This window comes from Mauremys mutica, chromosome 2, assembly GCF_020497125.1.
Source record: "Mauremys mutica isolate MM-2020 ecotype Southern chromosome 2, ASM2049712v1, whole genome shotgun sequence".
Taxonomy (NCBI): Eukaryota; Metazoa; Chordata; order Testudines; family Geoemydidae; genus Mauremys; species Mauremys mutica.
In genome coordinates, this window is record NC_059073.1 from 224825905 (window position 1) to 224845932 (window position 20028).

Consider the following 20028-nt stretch of genomic DNA (forward strand, 5'->3'; position numbering starts at 1 on the left):
AAAAAAAAATTTTCATACTTAAAATATCCTTTTTCCAGTTCAAAATTATATAAAATCCTATTTTGCTTACAAAATTTGCACATTCCCTCATTTAGATCACGTGAACACTTATGTAGAAATATGTAGAAAACATAGAAATCTCCTTCAGTTTTGTGGCGTATGTATTTCTCTCTCTGGCAAGTTTCACAGAATGGCACTGAAAATGCACCGCATCTAGGACTATACCAGGGGTGGGCAAACTTTTTGGCTCAAGGGTCACATCTAGGAATAGAAATTGTATGGTGGGCCATGAACGCTCACAAAATTGGGGTTTGGGTGTGGGGGGGTGAGGGCTCTGGTTGGGGCCAGAAATGAGGAGCTCAGAGTGCAGGAAGGGGATCCAGGCTGGGGATGAGGATTTTGGGGTGCAGGAGGGTGCGCTGGGCTGGTATTGAGGGGTTCAACAGGCAGAAGGGGGGGTCAGGGCTGGGGCAGGGATGCAAGAAGGAGTGTAGGCTCCGGTTGGGGGTGCAGGCTCTGGGGTGGGGCTGGGGAGGAGGGGTTTGGATGCAGGAGGGTGCTCCAGGCTGGGACCGAGGGCTTTGAAGGGTGGTAGGGGGATCAGGGCTGGGACAGGGGGTTGGGGCATGGGGGGAGCTCAGAGGTGCATGCTCTGGGTGGTGCTTACCTCGAGCAACTCTCAAAAGCAGCGGCATGTCCCTTCTCCAGCTCCTATGCGGAGGTGCGGCCAGATAGCTTTGCACGCTGCCCTGTCCACAGGCACCACTCATGCAACTCCCACTGGCCATGGTTTTCAGCCAATGGGAACTGCGGGGGAGGGGGTGTGCTTCGGGTGGGGGTAGTATGAAGAGCGTAGCACCCTGGCTGCCCCTACACTAGGAGATGGAGTGGAGCTATGCCGCTGTTTTCGGGAGCTGCGTGGAACAGCCACCCACCCTGCTCCTGTGCTGTAGCGCCAGAGTGGGGCAAGCCCCAGACCCTGTTCCCCAGCAAGAGCTTGAGGGCCAGATTAAAACAGCTGGTGAGCTTTAGTTTGCCAACCCCTGGACTACATCCTCATTTTGAACACCTATATACAGCAGCTGATACTTCATCATATCACAAGGCATATGAAACATTAAGAAGAGAATGAGAACAGACATTGCCCCATGTCCTAAACTACAAATCTTCCATTTTCTGTATCCTTCTACATCTAACTTCCTCCCCTTCTTTCCAGAACGAAGAGGGCAAGTTGTGGATGTCTCTCCTACCCTCACCTCATATCAGGCCCTAGTACAATGATTAGAGTCTTCTGGTTGATGTCGATAGATCTGATTTTTTAAAAGATGCTGTTAGGACAAACATGAGAATATTTGTGCTTAATTGTCTTAACTGCTATTTGTTTTGCCTTTTCTGGCCCCTAGAAGATGAGCAGAAGCAAGAATTTCATTGGGGATGAGATGGAGGGAAGAAATCACAGTACCTTGCACCTCTAGCCACAAAAATGAAACTGCACGCTACCTTGTATTTAAGTCCTGAATATGTGTTACAGTAGCAAGTGTTTGAAATATAAATACCAACTATATTTGAATTTTATTGTTGAAATTGCATGTAAATGACCAGATCATGTACCCAAAGTCCCTATATTAATGGTCTCCTACATGTAGATCAACTTTACTACACACAGACCGTGGTAGTGCTGCCAATACTCTGTTGACGGTCTCCCTGGTAAGCTCATTTCAGAAACAGACAATGGAGGGGAGGCACATAATTCCTTGTTCATGATAAATCCCACGGAGTTAGTAAAGGATATACAGACTCTAGCAGTATAACCTATTCTGCAGGGACCCTTCAATGGTGAGAAACCCTAGTAGCATGGCTTCAGTGGAGCTACAACACCTGAGAGTGGAGTGGATAATCCAGAGACAGCAGAGGCACAGGAACCAATACACAGATTGCTGTAGCCTCTGAAGGATCCCTCAGAAACCACAGGGTTTCCTTCCTCCCCCTTGGCAACTATGCCCATGGATTTTGTTGCCAACAGATTTTCTGCCCAAATGTATTTATATTTAGCAATGCCAGGCTGTATTATATAATAAAAAATGAAAATACATATCAGTTTTATTTTTATTAGTACTATTATGTTATTATTTGACTGGTGAGAGAGAAGCATGCTCTAGTAGTCAAAATCCAGGACTGGGTACCAAGAACACCCAATTTGCAGCGTCACTCAGATGCTTCTTTTATGGTCTTAGAAAAGTCACAACCTCCCCCTCCGTGTTCCCCCATTTTACAGATGGGGTAAATACTTATCTACCCTGAAAGGATTAGCTAATCTAGGACAAGCTTTTTCAAATTTAAAAGTGCTGTCCAATATTATTAATAAATATGAGGCTGTGGGGAACTATTGCTGTAAGACTAGCAGGATTGCTTGCTGTCACTTGTAAAGTAAGAACTCTAGCATTTTTATGAGGAAAAGATTGAGGACTGAATACGCTAGAGAGGCTCAGGTCCTGCTATTTATTGGCATGTAGTTATTTTTCCTAGAAACTCATTTTATTGCTTTCATTTTTCTGGGTTATGTGCCTCCCTTCACATAAACATTAGGCAACCCAATAACCCAGATTGGAGAAAATGTAGACCACATTTTAAAACAGGGCAAACCCTATTATATATTTCACTCTTTCAAAAGTTGCGACAGAACAGAGTCCTTGCAAATTGAACTAAGAATGACTGTTGAAGCAGGAGAACAGAATATATTAGGAACACTTATAAATGCCAACTTAAAAAAAATATTCATGGAGTTGTTTTCCTTTTTCAGTATTTTGTCTGTCACTTTTGGCTTGTCAAGTATAATACTTGTTGCCAAACTTATTTAAAAATACTATTGTATTATGGCAACCCTCTCTGTTATTTAGAAAGGTTATGGATGGCCCACTTCTCTATGATTGTATTTCAACAAACAAAATATCCATGACTTAGTTGATGTTTTAATATCTTTCCAGGAACAAAAGGCTACATAACTCAGTTTCATAAATTCACAGTTCAACACAAAAATTTGCAGACCAAAGACAAAATGACAGGTTTTAAACTAGCAACCTCAAGAGCAGAGAGCCCATCAGAATACTATTTCTATCTGTTAAGCTATTACGCTAAGCAAGAATGGATACACTTCTCTCAATCCAAAGGTCGTGCTAAGATTGGCTATTTAAGACATAAGATACCTTCTCTTTTTAAGGACAGCAATTCAGTTTCATGTCTGACCTGTAATTATGATGTGCAGTGTGAGTTTTTCAATCCTGACATGTTAGGTAAGGAAGGTTACTATTTAAGGTGACACCCCCTGGGTCAGGCAAATGGAAGGAATGGTACACAAGATGACATATACTGTAAGCTATTACCTGTGTAGCAACTAACCCTAGAAGTAGTCACATTGAGGGACACTGCAATATGAAAGGTCGCAATAGTATTCTGCCTTTTTGATGCATCTAAATCAGTACTTCCACTGACGCGAATAGCAGAAAGCCTGTATTTTTTTAAACAAAATCAGGCCTTAGTTACCGGTTAATATTCAGTCTAAGGAGGCAAAAGGCTACTTGCAATAAAATTCTGTTCTATCCAGGTACTTCTATCGCACTAATAGCTATGGTTTCTAGGCATCTTAGATGCCTTATCAGCTGACCCACATATCCCAAACTTATCACTCTTCTACTGGAACCACACAAAGAAACCCACTAAATGAGGGTGAGGAGAAAAAAGAAAAAGGAAAAATAGAAAAACAAGTCAGCACAGAATGGTGACAGAAGAAAACTCAAAGTAAGATGAACATTCTGTGACTGCAATATTTGCAATTAAATTAACCACCAAAAACTAATTAGAAAGAATGTTGATAATGCTACATAACTAACAAAACTCAGGAATACAGTGAAGCACAAAATGCCTCACACTTTCCTCAAAATCAAGCCATTTTAGGGAGCATTAAATTGCCGAGGTAGCGCCCTACAGAGAATATATATTATAGAACATCTTGGAGCACATTTCACACATAACTGAACATTTCCTTCTATTGATTTATATAAAAAACTAATATTGCTGAAGTGACTTATAAGTGAAATTACTTTTAGAGTCAAATTTATAACACACAGCAAGAAAACTCATATTACAATTCCTTAGATCTTAATTATAATCTGAGATACACGGGGTAATTATTCAGGATAATGTATCTAAAAAAAAAGATTGCTACTACACTTCCACATGCACGAATAGATATTTCAAGGGTGTGACAATGCATGACTTCCAAACTCAGATCAGAATGAAGCCTGCAGTCTGTAGACTATAATTTAGCACTTGGAATAAGACTAAGCTCCAGAGTTGTATTAGTTTTCCAGTGCTGTCTAATAACTATAATGCATGTAAAAGCTGGATGCTTTAAATTATTCTACCAATTTCAATTGTGTTGATTCCTGATTTATTTTAGAGTTATTAAAAACAGTTACTGGATGAAATTCTGTCCTCCATTATGCAAATATTATTGGGATTTTAGAGTAACGACTGGATTCAGTGGGGTTACATGTACATAACAGAGAGCAGAAATTGGTTTCTGCAAAATATGTGCGCAGTCTTTCTTCACAATCAACTGGTAAAAAACTCACTATTAATTTTGAAGAGGTGAACATTTCAAGTAAATTGCTATACCTCTAATCCTGCAAGCAGTCCTATTAAGTCGTGTTTACAGAAACACCCTCTAAGGCAGAGTTTTTCAAAGTTCGGGTCGCAATCCAGTACTGGGTCGCCTTGCTCAGCACCCAGGAACCCTAGCGGCTCTGGTCAGCACCACTGATTAGGACTTAAAAGTCCCATTGGTGGTGCTGCCCAGCTAAGGCAGGCTAGTGCCTACTTGTTCCAACACTGAGCTGCGCCCCGGAAGCGGGCAGTGGCGGGTCTGGCCTCTAGGCAGGGGGGCCACGGGGCTCTGGTTGTTGCCCCTGCCCTGAGCACCGGCTCTGCACTCCCATTGGCCTGGAACCGGCCAATGAGAGCTGGGGGGGACAATGCCTGCAGGTGAGAGCCGCGCGGAGCCGCTTGCATGCCTCCGCCTACGAGCCGGACCTGCTGCTGGCCGCTTCCAGGGTGCAGTGCAGTCCGTGGTGTGAGGACAGGTGGGAAGCCTGCCGCTGCACCACTGACCAGGAGTCACCAGAGGTAAGTTCATGACCCAACCCAGCGCTCCAATCCCCTGCCACAGCCCTGAACCCCCCAAACCCAGAACCCCTTCTTGCACACCAAACCCCTCAGACCTGGCCTCATCCCAGAGCCTGCACCTCCAGCCCAGAGCCTTGACCCCCTGCCCCAGCCCTAAGCCCCCCCAACCCTAAGCCTCCTGCACCCCAAACCCCTCATCCCCAGCCCCACCTCAGAGCCTGCACCCCAGGCCCAGAGCCCTGACCCCTTAGAATCATAGACTATCAGGCTTGGAAGAGACCTAAGAAGATCATCTAGTCCAACCTCCTGCTCAAAGCAGGACCAATCCCCAGGCAGATTTTTACCCCAGTTCCCTAAATGGTCCCCTCAAGGATTGAACTCACAACCCTAGGTTTAGCAGGCCAATGCTCAAACTACTGAGCTATCCCTTCCCCACTTCCTGTGTAGGGATATTAAAGAAGGTACTAACAGTGATTCCCCCAAGTGACGGTGACCTCCCAGTTTCACCAGGTACAAAAATCTTTTAGTTCTTCTGTTAAAACTTGTAAGCTCCTGTCTGCAGGAACCATTGATTGTATCTGTCCCGTGAAAGATACAATATTACTATGTAAAACTTACAAATTAATTGACTTTGTTCTTGAAGTAAACACTATGCTAGCCTTAAGCTGTAATTGATACAATGTAAACAAACAGACCCCCACCCTCTGTGATTACAGGGCCAGTAGTCTCATAGGAATTAACACACACCCCAAAAGTAGTGGAGACAGTAAATTAAAATATGGTTAAGATATGGAATGTATGTTGACGAATGCTTGATATACATCAATGGTTAGGGAGGTGCCAGCCTAGAAAGGGAGTATCCATCGGCCAAAGAATGTGTCAAGTGGACCACCAGACAACCCCCGGAGGGTAAACTGGGATCCACCCCAACACCTGGAAGGATGAGAACAGTGTGGAGCCACCAGGAATGTGCCATCTGCTGATTGAGTCAGCAACAGCAGGATGAAACAGCTCCCATAGACTAACATAGGAATTAATTTCTACAAGAATGAACTCCAAAGACTGAGGACTTTGAGTCTCTGGTTCTGCTGCCAACCTCCAGGAGCATCAGGTGCATCTGACACAGACTCGGCTCCATCCTCATGACCAAGATACCGGGCCAGTAACTTGGCATGAGCAACTTCTAGGCTGGTAACTAGAACACCTATACAGAACTTGAATGAATGACTGTGTGAATGAAATATACATACGTGTGTGTGTGTGTAAGGAATAAGTAGTGATAGGAATAAGTAGTTAAACAATGACGTTTGCTTTTATCTTTTGCTTTATTATTATATTTACAAGAAATGTGGCATTCTCTGCCTTATCCCTCTTAATAAGATCCTGCTGGTTTTTATTCTATTGGTATAACACCTGCACCCTGCGCCCCTGCCCCAGCCCAGAGCCTCCTCCCACACCCTGAACCCCTCATTCCTGGCCCCACCCTGCAGCCCTCACCGCCGCATCCCAACCCTCTGCCCCAGCCCTGAGCCTCTCCCACAACCCAAACCCCTCATACCCAGCTTCATTGGGTCACAGGCACCACCAATTTTCTTCAAGTGGGTCCCCAGAAAAAAAGTTTGAAAACCACTGCTGTAAGGTGTTTGTCTTAATATCACATATTGATTTATTACATCCAGACAAAACACAACGAACCAAAGCCCAAGCAATCAATTGTCACCCACCAACCAACCAAGTACCTTTCAAATTTCCATTCCCCCCCGCCAAGCTACTCCTTGCAAGTGGTAAATAAAAAGGCAACAGGACACTTTAGAAGTTTACTTTCTTCTCCATATTCTTAAAACATTCCAACGGATTTTCACATATGTTCAAAACAGCCACCTCATCAAGCTAAGAACTTGTATATTAAATTTTCAGCCTAAGTAATTCGTAAGTGGAGTTACAAGCCATTGAAAATGGGGTTTGGATAAGAAAGTAGAAACAACTTTAACTGAAGTGACTATGCAGTTACCAATGTTGATAAGACTAACATCTAAATAAGTCTCTTACTACTTTACAGAAATATTAAACTATAAATATATTTAAACATATCCAAACACTTTTAAGAAGCATAGTTCTTGGAAAACACATTTCAACTTTCACATTCATAATTTTTTTTGATAGGACTATACATGTAAAACAGCAGTTTTACAATCTGATTGGCAAATGTATCTGTCTGCAATTGGAATAATTAGTTTCAGCAGAAACCACAAGCAGATATGATTAAATTTTAAAAGGTTTAAGTAATTTTATCATTGCTAAATGCATGTTAATAAGAGCTCTAAGCTTTGAAGACACAAAACTAAGTATAATAGCCCAACTTCTGACATCATCATTAATTTTTTAATACCGTAGTGTCCACAGGCCCCAGTCAGAATCATGGTATCATTGTTCTAGACACTGTACAAACACAGGACCATGCAGGCTCTGTTCTAAAAAGGCTACAAGACAACAAGTATATGCAACTATAGGAGATGATTTGTGAGCATGGGCAAGGTTAGAAGTAGCAGCAACTACAAAGACCAGGTATTTGCACAATTTGCTAGTTCTAAGTTATTAACAATCATTCTCCTCCCTTTAGCTATAAAATATTAAAAGTTAGATATTAGTATCCCCACTGATCCTCTGCCAACTGATAATGGCTAGATAATTTTCTGTAAGCATCATGGTAGAAGTGGACCTTGAGGAAAGATTTGAAAGGCAGGGGAGGGAAGAGGGCATTGGCTCCACAGGCTACATAAAGGAAGATTATCCTTGAATAAAATGAAAGCATGAAGATGCACAGAAAAATGGACAAAATGAGTGATCAATACTGGCATCACTGGCAGGATGGAGAGTGACTCATTAAGATACAGGAGGGGATATGAAGGGAGGTTTAGATCTGTGAGGCTGGTACAAATAAATCATATGCTATCAAGCCAAGGTAAGGTAAAATGTATGAATTAAAATGTACACACACTAGTATTTGCAGCCTGGTGTCACATACCATATTTACAGGAAACTCCAAATGAATGCAAAGGGGGCCTGATTCTCCTCTCCTTTATACTAGTTTTACAACAGTAACTCCTAATTTAGACTGGTGTAAATTAGTGAAGAATCAGGCTCAGAGTTCTGCACGAGTTAGGACTGCAAATTTGGGTTCTATATAAACTCTTAAATTTGCACTGTATTTGGGTTCCCTTTAACAGGTTTTGAACATTGCTGCCTAAAGTAATGCTGATGCGACAGAGCTTCCTCTGCACAGTCCAGGCATGCCAATGAACCAGTGACTGATGTGACAGCGTGAGGTCACTTAAATAGCTATTCTCCAATTCTACCATTCCTCTCGGGAAGGGGGAAAAAAAAAAATCAAAAACAGAATTAAGACATACCATGGTTTAATATAATGAAACAAAAACACATTTGTTCTGACTTGACCATGTGGGACAAGAAAATGCAGTACTTTGTAGTGACAGGTATTACAGTAGTCTCCTAGCACACTGAATTACTGAGTTGTCTGAAATGTTTATGGTTAATTAACTAAGTTCCACTGACAAGTTTCTCTCTCTCTTTCTTATACACACACACTTCATAAAAATACAAAAAACTGCCCGAGTTACACTAAGAATAAAACAGTGTCAGTTTCTATCATGCAAGCTAATATTAAACCCAGGTGAAAACAAACCAGTCTGTCAAAATAAATAAATAAAAATGAAGCAGCAGCATACAGGTCATTTTGCGACCCCAATCAAAGAACTAACGTACAGATTCAATTATATTGTAATAAAACAATGAATTAGGCTGATGCCCATCTTTACCAAAAAAAGGGCTACAAAGAGCAGGGTACCTTTTAGCACTAGTTGACAGTTTAGCAGCTGTTTTGCTAGAGATCTTGCCCTCCTTCTTCTTGGGTTGAACCTGCTCCCTTTCTTGCTCTTGCTGAACACCCTCACGTTGATCTCCATCAGAGCTGCCTCCACTAGTGCTTGGGCTATCATCAACTCTTTGCCCTTCAGTGGACATTTTAGACTCTGGGCTAAAAAAAGAAAGGCGAGTAAGGAGTCTTTTCTTAAAATGTCTGATAGTATTGTTACTGACTTTTCTTTTTTTTTTTTTAAATAGAGATAAAACAGGGTGAAAAAAATCACTTACTTAATACAGTACTCTTTATATTGCACTATTTTAGTCTGCAGTATTGAAGAATCTAGCCATAAATGTCTATACAATAACTCAAAAGATAGTCATTTTACACCAACTAAAAAGTATACAACAAAATATGAAAAACCCTTTTACATATATGAAAAATATCTAAAGGGAGATAACATTTATTCTGGGTAAGTGGAAAATAAAACAGAATGAGTAAGACAATCCAGTGTTAATGGAGTGGATAGCTCAAAGGATTGGTGATGGGATGAAGAGTCTTTCACCTCTAGGACACTGGTTCAAATCAGGTCCCTTTTGTTAGTAACTGGAAGTCGTTACTATTTTAAGACCATTCATTAGCCCACACATAAAAAGTCTGGGCTAACTCCAACTCCCAGTGGATGGGTTTCCACTTTATAGAATTCACATTTTGGTTGGCACACTTGATGGAGAAAGTTACGTTTCTATGTCCTTTTAAGCCTAACGTTTTGTAGCTAGAGATGATACTCCCACACCAGGGAGTAAGCACATTAGTGGGGAAACGTAAGGAAATCTGCACTGCTGAAGCCTGTTTGTGAGCAGAGGAGATCAGACTATAAAACTGTCAATGAACACTAGTCACCGAGAAAACTAACTTTATCTCAATATATTTTTTATGTCTAGTTCTCACACTTGTAATATTTAGCTATAGTCTTCTTTTCTTCCTTCACTTTAATCACTGCATTTCTTCAACTATAGACTGTTTAAATTAAAATGGTTGTAGTTAATATTATGACTTCTCTGTTGTAAATTAAGGCTTTTTCTTGGGGGTTAGATCTAAGATTGCCAGATGCGGTGGCATTGATTGCTAACTGAATCTATAAGAAATCTGAAGCAACACTAGAAGGCCCTTTACCTCAGTGACATCACTATGTTCTCTTTGTGATATTTTATTAAAAGAACAACTTTAACAACACATAGGGCCAACTTTTGCTCAGTTACATCTGTGCAACCTACATGAACTCAGTGGAATTGTACAGATGTAATTAACATCAGAATCTGATCTACAGTGCACAATGAGGTTTATGTTCAATATTGTTTTAGTCTGTGAACTTTGTCTCGTTTATCCTTTTAGCCATATACAGAAACCATACGCAGAACACCAGTTACAGAAAACTGTACATCTCAATTATAATATGCTGCAATTTTCTCTCAAGAGCCTAAATCAGGATTCCAGACTGACTCTAAAACAGCAGTTCTCAAACTGTGGGTCAGGACCCCAAAGTGGGTCACAACCCCATTTTAAAGGGGTCACGAGAGTTGGCATTAGACTTGCTAGGGCCAAAGCCCAAGCCCCACTGTCTGGGGCCAAAGCCTGAGGGCTTTAGCCCTGAGTGGTGGGGCTCAGGTTACAGGCCCCTTCCCCCCGCCTATGTCTGAAGCCCTCAGACTTTGCCTCTGCCACACAGGACAGTGGAGCTCAGGCAGGCTCAGGCTTCGGTCACCCCTCCGCAGGTTGTGTAGTAATTTGTTGTCAGAAGGGGGCTGCACTGCAGTGAAGTTTGAGAACCCCTGCTCTAAAAAATATGATGTAAAATTTGTGATAGTTTGCTCATATAACCCACTAAAAGTTTAACAGTTTGTAACTGAACATTAGGATGCAAATCTTATATCCAGACAGTACTGCCACCACATATATGGAAAGAGGGCAGTGGAAAGAAGAAAAAACTTCAGTGTCACTGAGGTGGCATTGGAAGAAGAAGGAAAAAAAAAAGTAAAGTAAACAAAGGACCAAAAATTGTTTAGTTGCATACTGAAAAGCAGAATGTTCTGCAGTTAGAAGCATTACCAAAAATCTTAAATGTATCAAAAATAGTATACACGTTGCTTAAATAATGGTCTCCAATGAGGGCCCGATACTGCATTAGTCATGTGAATAAATCCTAATGACTTTCATTTGAATTAAGTCCCTCTGCTTAATTTATATGACTGACTGTTTATCAAAGCAGTTAAGGTTTGGAGGGGTGGGATTCAGAATTCTTAGAGAGAACACCAGTTGATGATGATGGAAGCTAGAATAGATTAACCTTAATCAGTATCAGCTCTTTTTTTGTTTTGATTATAAAATGGTTATATTATACAGACTTAGTGTTGCATTTAAGAATGGAAAATGATGCATTATTTACTTCTATAGTTAAGAGTAAACAATTCTTTTATTTCTTAATTTTTTCCTACAGCAGAGACATAACATTGTCTTTTCCATATTTCACATTTTACACAAGTTAATCTTTAGGTATCTACATTCCAGTTGTCAAGTCTTAAGGGAGAAAAACAAAGCTTTAAGTTAATAAACACAAGCTACTGTATATACTGATAGCTTCAAGATTGTGTTACAATTATTAAATGAGACAAGGTGGGCAAGGTAATATCTTTCATTGGACCAACTTCTGTTGGTGAGAGACAAGTTAAAAAATTACCTCACCCACCTTGTCTCTCCAATATCCTGGGACCAATATTGCTACAGCTACACATCATACAATTATTAATTGCACATTCTGACTTTGCAGCTACGTATAGATATATTTTCTGTTTCTATACAGAGGTAAAACAATCTAATATTTCCTTAAAACATTTGAGATATTCTTTATTTGCCCTGCAAGTTCGGATATTGATCTCCCATTAACATTTAATTTTAGAATGAGAGGATTATCCATACAACATATGTATACTTTCTAACTGTTGGCCAAAAAAAAAAAAAAAAATCAGCAACATTTTTTAATTAAGCTTATGTCCACAGAAGGTCTGCTGTGGATGATTCTGCTATAAATATTACTATTATCCAAGAACTGCTGTACTCACTTCGTGAGTTCAGGTTACTACCCAACAGATATATGCAGAAACAGTAGCCCATAGTGTATAATTACTGTAACAAATAATGCCAGCTTTTACAACACAAAAATGTTTATATCTGTCATTTAATGTCTGACTATTTTCTTATTTTGCTCTCTCAGAGGCAAATATTTCCCATACTCTCCCTTTTATTTTATTTAAATAAAAATCAAGTTATATTTTATTTAAGCATCGAAAGTTTAAATTTAACCTCGATAAAAGGATATTTAAAAGGGTCTGTGAAGTCAGACCTTCAAATATGTGGCCAAAAGAAGAAAAACAACGAACAACAAGAGAGTGGAAACATCAACAGGGGGAATGACATTGTGGGAAAACATTTCAGTGCAATTACACAAACACACAAAATATTTCTTGAAGCCAAATATCCCCAAGACTCATCTCAGTGCAAAGAGAAAAGCAAAAGACTGTGTCCAATTCTCTGGACTGCTAAATTATGCCACATTCAAAATTGAAACCCTCTGCTGCCCTTGTGTTATGAGAACTGGATGGAGGGAACAGAAGGGGGATTAAAAGTATTTCCCTGAACACATCATGATTCTTCAGAGACCTTGGTATCAAACCCCATCTATAAATTTAAAGTCAAACATGTTCAAGAGAACCTACTTCTTCCATTTATCCCATGCTTCCCCTCCCCCAAAAAAATCCAAACAAACAGCAGCTAGGGAAAGAGATCCTGGCAATGTGCAGATAGGTCCTGAGGGCAGCTGAGCCAGTGATGAGGTCTTTCTAAAGCTGCCTTAATTCCTATAAGCAAAGATAAATTGAACTTTTCTGCTGGGTCCATGAAAAGAAGCAGCAGGAGCAGCCACCTCACTTGATCTTCATTAGAAACCATAAAGGGCAAAAAGATCAAAACATTTCAGGAGAGAAAACAGGAGGAGTCCGATTTCTAGCCAGCCAGGCCAGTGTCTATGGTTGAGAGAGGAACCCAGAAAGAAATAAAAAGCTGCTGCTGCAGCTCTAGACTGAAACACACACACACACCCACCTCGCCTATTTTCCTGCTGCCTGGAGGGGGAGGGGGAGGCACATGTCAGAGACACAATGTGCAATAATTATGCAGTACTAGAAGATAGCAGGAGACTGAAACAGGCACTTTTCAAAATGACATTTATCCTGCACTTTCCAGATACTTTGTGTGGAGGAGGACAGCAGTAGGGAGAAGGTGGAAAGAGAGAGGATGGAAGGAAAAGGATTGGGGTGAGAAATAGGTGACAGTGGATGATGGAAGGAGAAGACTTTGTAAGGAAGGCACAGGGGTTATATGAGGAAGAGATGGAGGTTGGGCAAAATGAGCTAAGGGATTACTTTGCTCCTGTCATCGTGCAGTGGGGTGGTTTAGATCCATCTCTGCTAGAGAGGGGGCTGTTGCATAGGGTACAATTCCTTACTCTGAAACCAGTCCTTGCTTGTATTTACCAATTCCCATCTTTATGTATTTCTGGAAGGGGGAGGGGTTGCTCCCCATCCCACTCCTCGGGGGCAAGGGGTTATAACAGTGATAACTGGGAGATAAGTGGATAATGGGGGAAGGAATTATTTGATCCCTCTATGTGTTTGTGCATGAATGCAGAGAGAGGATAAGGGGTGTTTAAGAGCAGGGTACTAAGGAGAGGAAAGGGTATTTCTAGGAGATAGAACGGTAATGGAGAGGAGAGCAAAAGATACAGAAGTACTGGTGAGGATACAGGGATGATAAGAAGGGCAAAAGAAGGTGGCCTTTGCCTGTGTGGGGGAGTATTGTAGGGGAAGGAGGTATTGCTGGAAGATGCAGGTGTTCTTGTAGAAAGACAGAGAGAAGGCATTTCTAGGACCCTGGGAGAGGAACAGAGGCAGGAGGGATGTGGTGGGGGGGTAGAAAAGGGGGAATTGATGGGGCTAAGTCAGGGGATGTGATGGGGGAGAGGGTGGCAGGGGGATGGATGGATGGATGGGGCTATTGCAATGAGAGATGTGGTGGGGTGTCAGGGCAGGTGGATATGGTAGGAGTGAGAGAGGGAACATGAGGGGTTTGGGGAGCTGTGGGATGGATGTAGCTGGGGCAGAGGACATGGGGATGGATAGACAAAGTTGGCTGAGGGACACAGGGACAGACAGATGGACAGGTCAGGGAATGTGGTAAGGGTGGGAGAACAGATGGATGGGGCTATGCTGGGGAGAGAGGGTAGGGAGGATGTAGGGATTGGTGGGGCTGTGGCTGGGGGGACCTGGAGATGGATGGATGGATAGGGCAGGGGGATGGGATGAGGAGGTGGCAAGGGCATAGGTATGGATAGGGCTATGGAAAGGGGATGGGGTGGGGGGCCCAAGGGAGCAGGGGGACAAGTGGGGGATGGGGAGGTAGAGGGATGGGCTAGGAAGAGGTTGGGTGTTGCCAAGGGGTAGGGGAACTAGGCAGGGGGAGCAGGAGGTTGAGGGACAGGCAGTGCCGGGGTAGAGGAACGGGGCAGGGGGCTGGGAGGAGCAGGGGGGTGTGGTGGAGGGGACAATCAGTGGTGGGGGCAGCTGGCTGTGGGGGGTGTAAGGTGGCGAGGGCAGGAATTGCTGGGGATAAAAGGGATGAGTGTGGGGGCAGGAGGGCGCGAGGGAACGGGCGATGCCCTGGGTGGGGTGCAGTGGGGCAGGAGGATGTGGTGGGGGGCAGGTGGTGCCGGGGGAGGGGGTTAGAGGAATGGGGAGGGGGGAGCGGGGGGGGACGGGGGGCGTTACCTGCAGGCGCAGGGCTAGGGCTGGTGCCGGCTCTGGCTGCGGGCGCTGCGCTGCGCTGCACGGCGGGCGGGCGGCCCGGCTCGGGCCAGGCGAGGGGTGGGGGCTGCGCACTGCCCCCTCGGCTACTACTGCCGCTGCCGCCGCCGCCGCTGCCCGAAGAGAAGTGAAGCTGCCGCCGCGCGCACCCAACCCCGCCGCGCGCGCGCTCCCGACAGCCAATGAGCCCGGAGCTGGCGGTTCGGGGGAGGAGCGGGCTCGCGCGCACGTTCTCAGAGGGGGAGGAGAAAATGACAAGCGAGCGGGCGCGGGGGGTGGAGGGGTCTGGCGGGAGCGCGCGTTAAAGGGAAACACCGGTGGGAGCGCTGGGATGAGAAAATTGAATCGGGTGCGAGAGGAGCACGGGAGTGGGGGGGATGGGAAGGTGTGTGCCTGGGGTGGGTAGGAAGGGGGGAGCTGGGTGCCTGGGAGGGGGGTAGGAAGGGGGGAGCTGGGTGTCTGGGGAGGGTAGGAAGGGGGGAGCTGGGTGCCTGGGGAGGGTAGGTAGGGGGGAGCTGGGTGCCTGGGGGGGTAGCAAGGGGGGAGCTGGGTGCCTGGGGGGGTAGGAAGGGGGGAGCTGGGTGTCTGGGGAGGGTAGGAAGGGGGGAGCTGGGTGCCTGGGGAGGGTAGGAAGGGGGGAGCTGGGTGTCTGGGGAGGGTAGGTAGGGGCGAGCTGGGTGCCTGGGGGGTAGGAAATGGGGAGTTGGGTGCCTGGGGGGGTAGGTGGCAGGGAGTTGGGTGCCTAGGGGGGTAGATAAGGGGGAATTGGGTGCCTGGGGGGGTTAGGTGGTGGGGAGCTGGGTGCCCGGGGGGGTTAGGTGGCGGGGAGATGGGTGTGTATGTGGGGGGGCATTATGTGTGGGAGAGATGGGTGCCCAGTTGAGTGTGGGGGGGTTATGTGTAGGGGAGGTAGATGCATGGGGGGTTACATTTCCGGAAGGTGGTTGCAGGGAGGTTATGTATGGACATCACTGGACTGGACACTTGGATAGATGAAAGGAGGGGCTATGTCTGATGGAAGCTGGGTGCTGAGAGGGCTAAGGTGGGTACATCCCAGCTTAAATACAAGGTGGGGGGGGGTACAGGACGCAAGGATCTGCTCTGGGTCAGACAGGTGGTCTCTGGAGAGTTTCATCATAACAGAGGGCGATGTGGAATTTCCCCTTCTGCTTTTTTTCTTTTTATTATTATATATTGTAATAAGTTCCAGAGGCCCCAGTCAGGATCAGTGCCCCATAGAGCTGGTTGTTGTGCAAACACATAATAAAAGGCAATACCCCAAAGAAGTCAGGGTATAAATTAAAACAAGACGAAGCAGAAGTGTAGCACACAAAGGAGGACAAAGCTTGTCTTCTGTCTCTTCCACCAAAGGACAGAGGATGCAGGAGAGAGAGAAGGATAACCATAGTAAGAGCACATGGGAATGCGGATTAATGGTCTTTTTTCTGTTTCTTTGTCCCCTCTGATTTTCATCCTCTCCTCTGCTCCTCACCTCTCTCTGATCCTGCCAGTGAGTGCTGCACAGTTTTAGAGTGCCAGTCCACCCCCTCTTTCTATCAGTCCAACTCCTGTTTCTGCCTCAAACACATAGCCAGAGAGGGAAGCCAAATGCCAATCAGGGAGCAAGACCAGAGTAAAAGACTCCCTGATGGATGCTTACATCCTCACACTGGCGGTGTGTTTCAGAAGTGAGGGACAAGAATGGAATAGTAATGTTCCACACAACTCCACCCCAGGAAGGATTGAGGGATATGGCACAGTGGTCTGAAAGGACAGTGGCCTGTCCAGGGTTTAAAGATGCCAAACTTGTTAATTTATAATACTAAGCATTTGTATTTACCTGAATGATTTCAACCACAGGGCTCTGCAGTCCATCATCAGAGCTTGATGATATTAACCACCTGGGGCAACTAGCAACATAAGATAACTTGAAGAACCCCAGTTGGCCATAGGTGCTGTGGGATAACTGTATTAAAGTAAATTAATATCACTTACCACATGCAGGTAAACATTACATTTAGGAATGGGAGAGGCCAAAATAGGAGCACACGTGAATGAGACAAGTTTAGATGTATTACTACTTGTGATATTAACCTGAAACTAGACAAACCTGTAAAAGAATAGGTTATGTTATTGAAATATTGCTATATCTTAAAAGATAATACTTATATTCAAAACATTGTATAGATGTTAATTCTTTAATCTTCCCATCATCTGTAATTAATTTTTAGCTAGATTTCACAAAACTTTTTATTAATACAAACCCCTTTTCAATTAACAGGGAAAAAACACAAACAATAGATAAATATTTAATGATGAATCACCATATTTTCCCTTTTTTGGTATCTACAGGTTTTTTTTTAAATCTTCACACTATTCCACATTTACATTTCAGTGCTCATCTCCATTTTAGGTGCAAATCATGTTACAGTACTTATCCGAATTGATGGATGTAGAATACGTGGAGATCACAAATATAGATCTCAGGAACCACTGCTGATAAACCTAAAGACTAGAAATGCTGTTGGCACATGTCTCTGGATGCTGTCCCCATTCTTCCTAAATATTATTTTTGTATGTTACTGTATAATAAACAATCTTTCTCTCCTTTGAGAAGCTGACTATTTTGAAATAACCTGTTTACGTGTTCGAATCATTCTCATTTAAAAGTTTCTCCTAGAAATGAAAGGAATTCAAATATAATTCTCACCCGTGTTTAAAAAAGCACCGGAACAAGCTACTTCTTACTACAGTCATTTTGAATGGTCCCTTGCAACATGTTAACGCCTATGCTTAAAGATCTGTTTCACCTTATATTTAGCTTTACACTCTGATTAACTTTCCCAGACCTGAGAATAGCTCTGTATAGCTCAAAAACTTGTCCTCTGTCTCTTCCACCAACAAAAATTGTTCTAATAAAAGATATTGTCTCACTAGGGTGACCAGATTTCCCAAAGGGAAAATGTGACACCATGTGGGCCTAGCCTGAACCCTTCCTTCTGATCAAGTTGGCAGCACAAACAGGACAAATGCCCACTTTTGCCAAAAAAGTTGGGACGGCCAGGACCAGGCTTAAAAAACTGACTGTCCCAGCCAAAACAGGACATATGGTCACCCTATATCTCACCTACCTTGTCTCTTATATTGTATATAAACAGTTGTGGTTTTTCTGTTCCTACTAAGGGACCCATTGAGAGAAGCTCTTCACATAAGCTAGGAGCAGTGCCCATTAGCAATATGCCCTAGATAAATTCTTACAGGGCTAGTAAAGGAGCAATCAGCAGAGCCTGATGGTATAAATAACCTTTTAAGTAATGTACACCCCCTTCAAATGACAATAAGTTATCATAGTAAAAGGCCACTGCCTGGGCTGCCAGTCTTGTGGTATCAGGAATCACCTGGACATTGCCTTTCTTCTTATATACCAGGATGGATCTTGTAAATCTAACCATGGAGATATGCATTTCATTTTCAGTTCTCACACTGAGGCCCTTTAACACTGCTCTGCTAGTTTAAAGGTGCCTTGAAGTGGGCATTGATGATTCTCTGAGAATATCCTGTGTGCTGGAAACTTTCTCGGCTGATGTAAGGGCTCTACATCAGTCCAGATCCCAGTCCCCATATACTACACTACAGCTAATCTAATTTACACCAGGGGCAGAATAGGGCCTTGTAGAACCACAGAATAGAGGACATGAAATCCTGATGCCCTTGAAGTCAGTGAGAGTGGGAAGGGATATACAACCCTATATTGAACAAGAAGGGGTTAATGACAGCCTGTAGGCCCAATCAGCCCCACCTCCTTACAGCTGTGCCAGGTATCAAGCCTGCAGGGTGGTGATAAAAGAGGAAAAGCCCAGCTCTGGGGTAGCCAGCTCAGAGAGGGAATAGACTTCTTGAGGGAACCTTGTGAAGGCAGGCCTGGCTGGGGCCAGAAGCTAACCAGCTACTGCCTTGTATACTGAAAGACATTTTCCAATTAAGATTAGGGAGATTTGTGGTGGTACTTAATTTGCTAATAAAGTCCATTTGAATAGACACACTACAAGTCCCTGTATATTACTTTGGGAACTCATAGTGTGTGTCAATTAAATTGAAAATACTGATCAGTATGAATATAAAGGAATGTATACAGGTGGTGCTGGGGGAGGGGTATTCCCTCCCCTTGCCTGGCTCCATCAACTGGGTGGGGGCATGTGAGATTCATGTCTGTGACGCAGCTCTACTAGATGTGTATGGCAGCCACAGTCCTAGTTGAGAGCAGCATGGGGATGCCCTGCAGTACCTTGTAGGCTATCAATGCTGACATCCCCCACAGGGTGTGGTGGAGTGTGAGTGAGAGAGCCTGGACAGCCCTTGCATGCATGAGCCTGCCTGCTGCTGCTGGGGTGGGGCCAACTGCATGAGCAGCATGCACATGCTGACAAGGCTGAAAAATAGAACATGGAATGCTCTGATCCCAATCCTAGCCCAAAGTAATTGACACCCAAGCAAGGGAATGGAATGGCTGTGGCCAAGCAGGAAAAGAAGTGTTGCTGTTGTGGTAAATAACATTATTAAATTGGGAATTTTTTGCTTGTGGATGGGAGTCTCCCTGATATAGCAGGAGACTTGGTCAGGATGCTGCTTGGAAGGACAGACCAGATGGGGCCAGAGCCCAACCAGAGACTCCTAAGGTTTGGAGCCTCATTGGGGCAGGTGAGCCTTATGCAGAACTTTTGTTGTTTTTTATAACTAGTTTGGCTCCCCTTTGTTTGGGACTTGCAGAAAAGTAAACTAGCAAAGAAACTGAGGAAGGCCTAGCTGCAGGTCACAGCAGACATCAGCACAGGAATACAGCAGAAAGTCTAACAAACAGACTACCTCTGCTTTATACAGGGTTCCTGGGCTGGAATCCAGAGTAGAGAGCGAGCCTGGTTTCCTATATCGGCCTATCTAGGGCACGGGCATGAAGATCCTGGAGTCAAGGGCTGGTAAGCCCCAAAAGCCTGAATTTGGACTAAACCTCCAGTGTGACACTGCCAGACCTGGCATGTTGGACTCAGGCTTGTT

At 43.9% G+C, this 20028-nt stretch overlaps 1 protein-coding gene across 4 annotated transcripts in view; it reads right to left on the reverse strand.

The window, feature by feature from the left end:
* UBE2E2 (ubiquitin conjugating enzyme E2 E2) overlaps window positions 1-18217 on the reverse strand; it is a 329157-nt gene extending 310940 nt beyond the window's left edge. For 2 of the 4 annotated variants that reach the window (XM_045007069.1, XM_045007065.1), the window contains exons 1-2: window positions 16817-16866; window positions 9047-9235 (exon numbers count right to left, since the gene is read on the reverse strand). In XM_045007069.1, the coding sequence (XP_044863004.1) occupies window positions 9047-9235; window positions 16817-16854 (227 nt within the window). In that variant the 5' untranslated portion in view covers window positions 16855-16866. Of the gene's footprint in view, window positions 1-9046; window positions 9236-14940; window positions 15074-16816; window positions 16867-18107 lie in introns of those variants that run through there. The other 2 variants (XM_045007068.1, XM_045007066.1) reach the window with 2 other exon arrangements.
* Between the last annotated feature and the right edge of the window lie 1811 nt (window positions 18218-20028).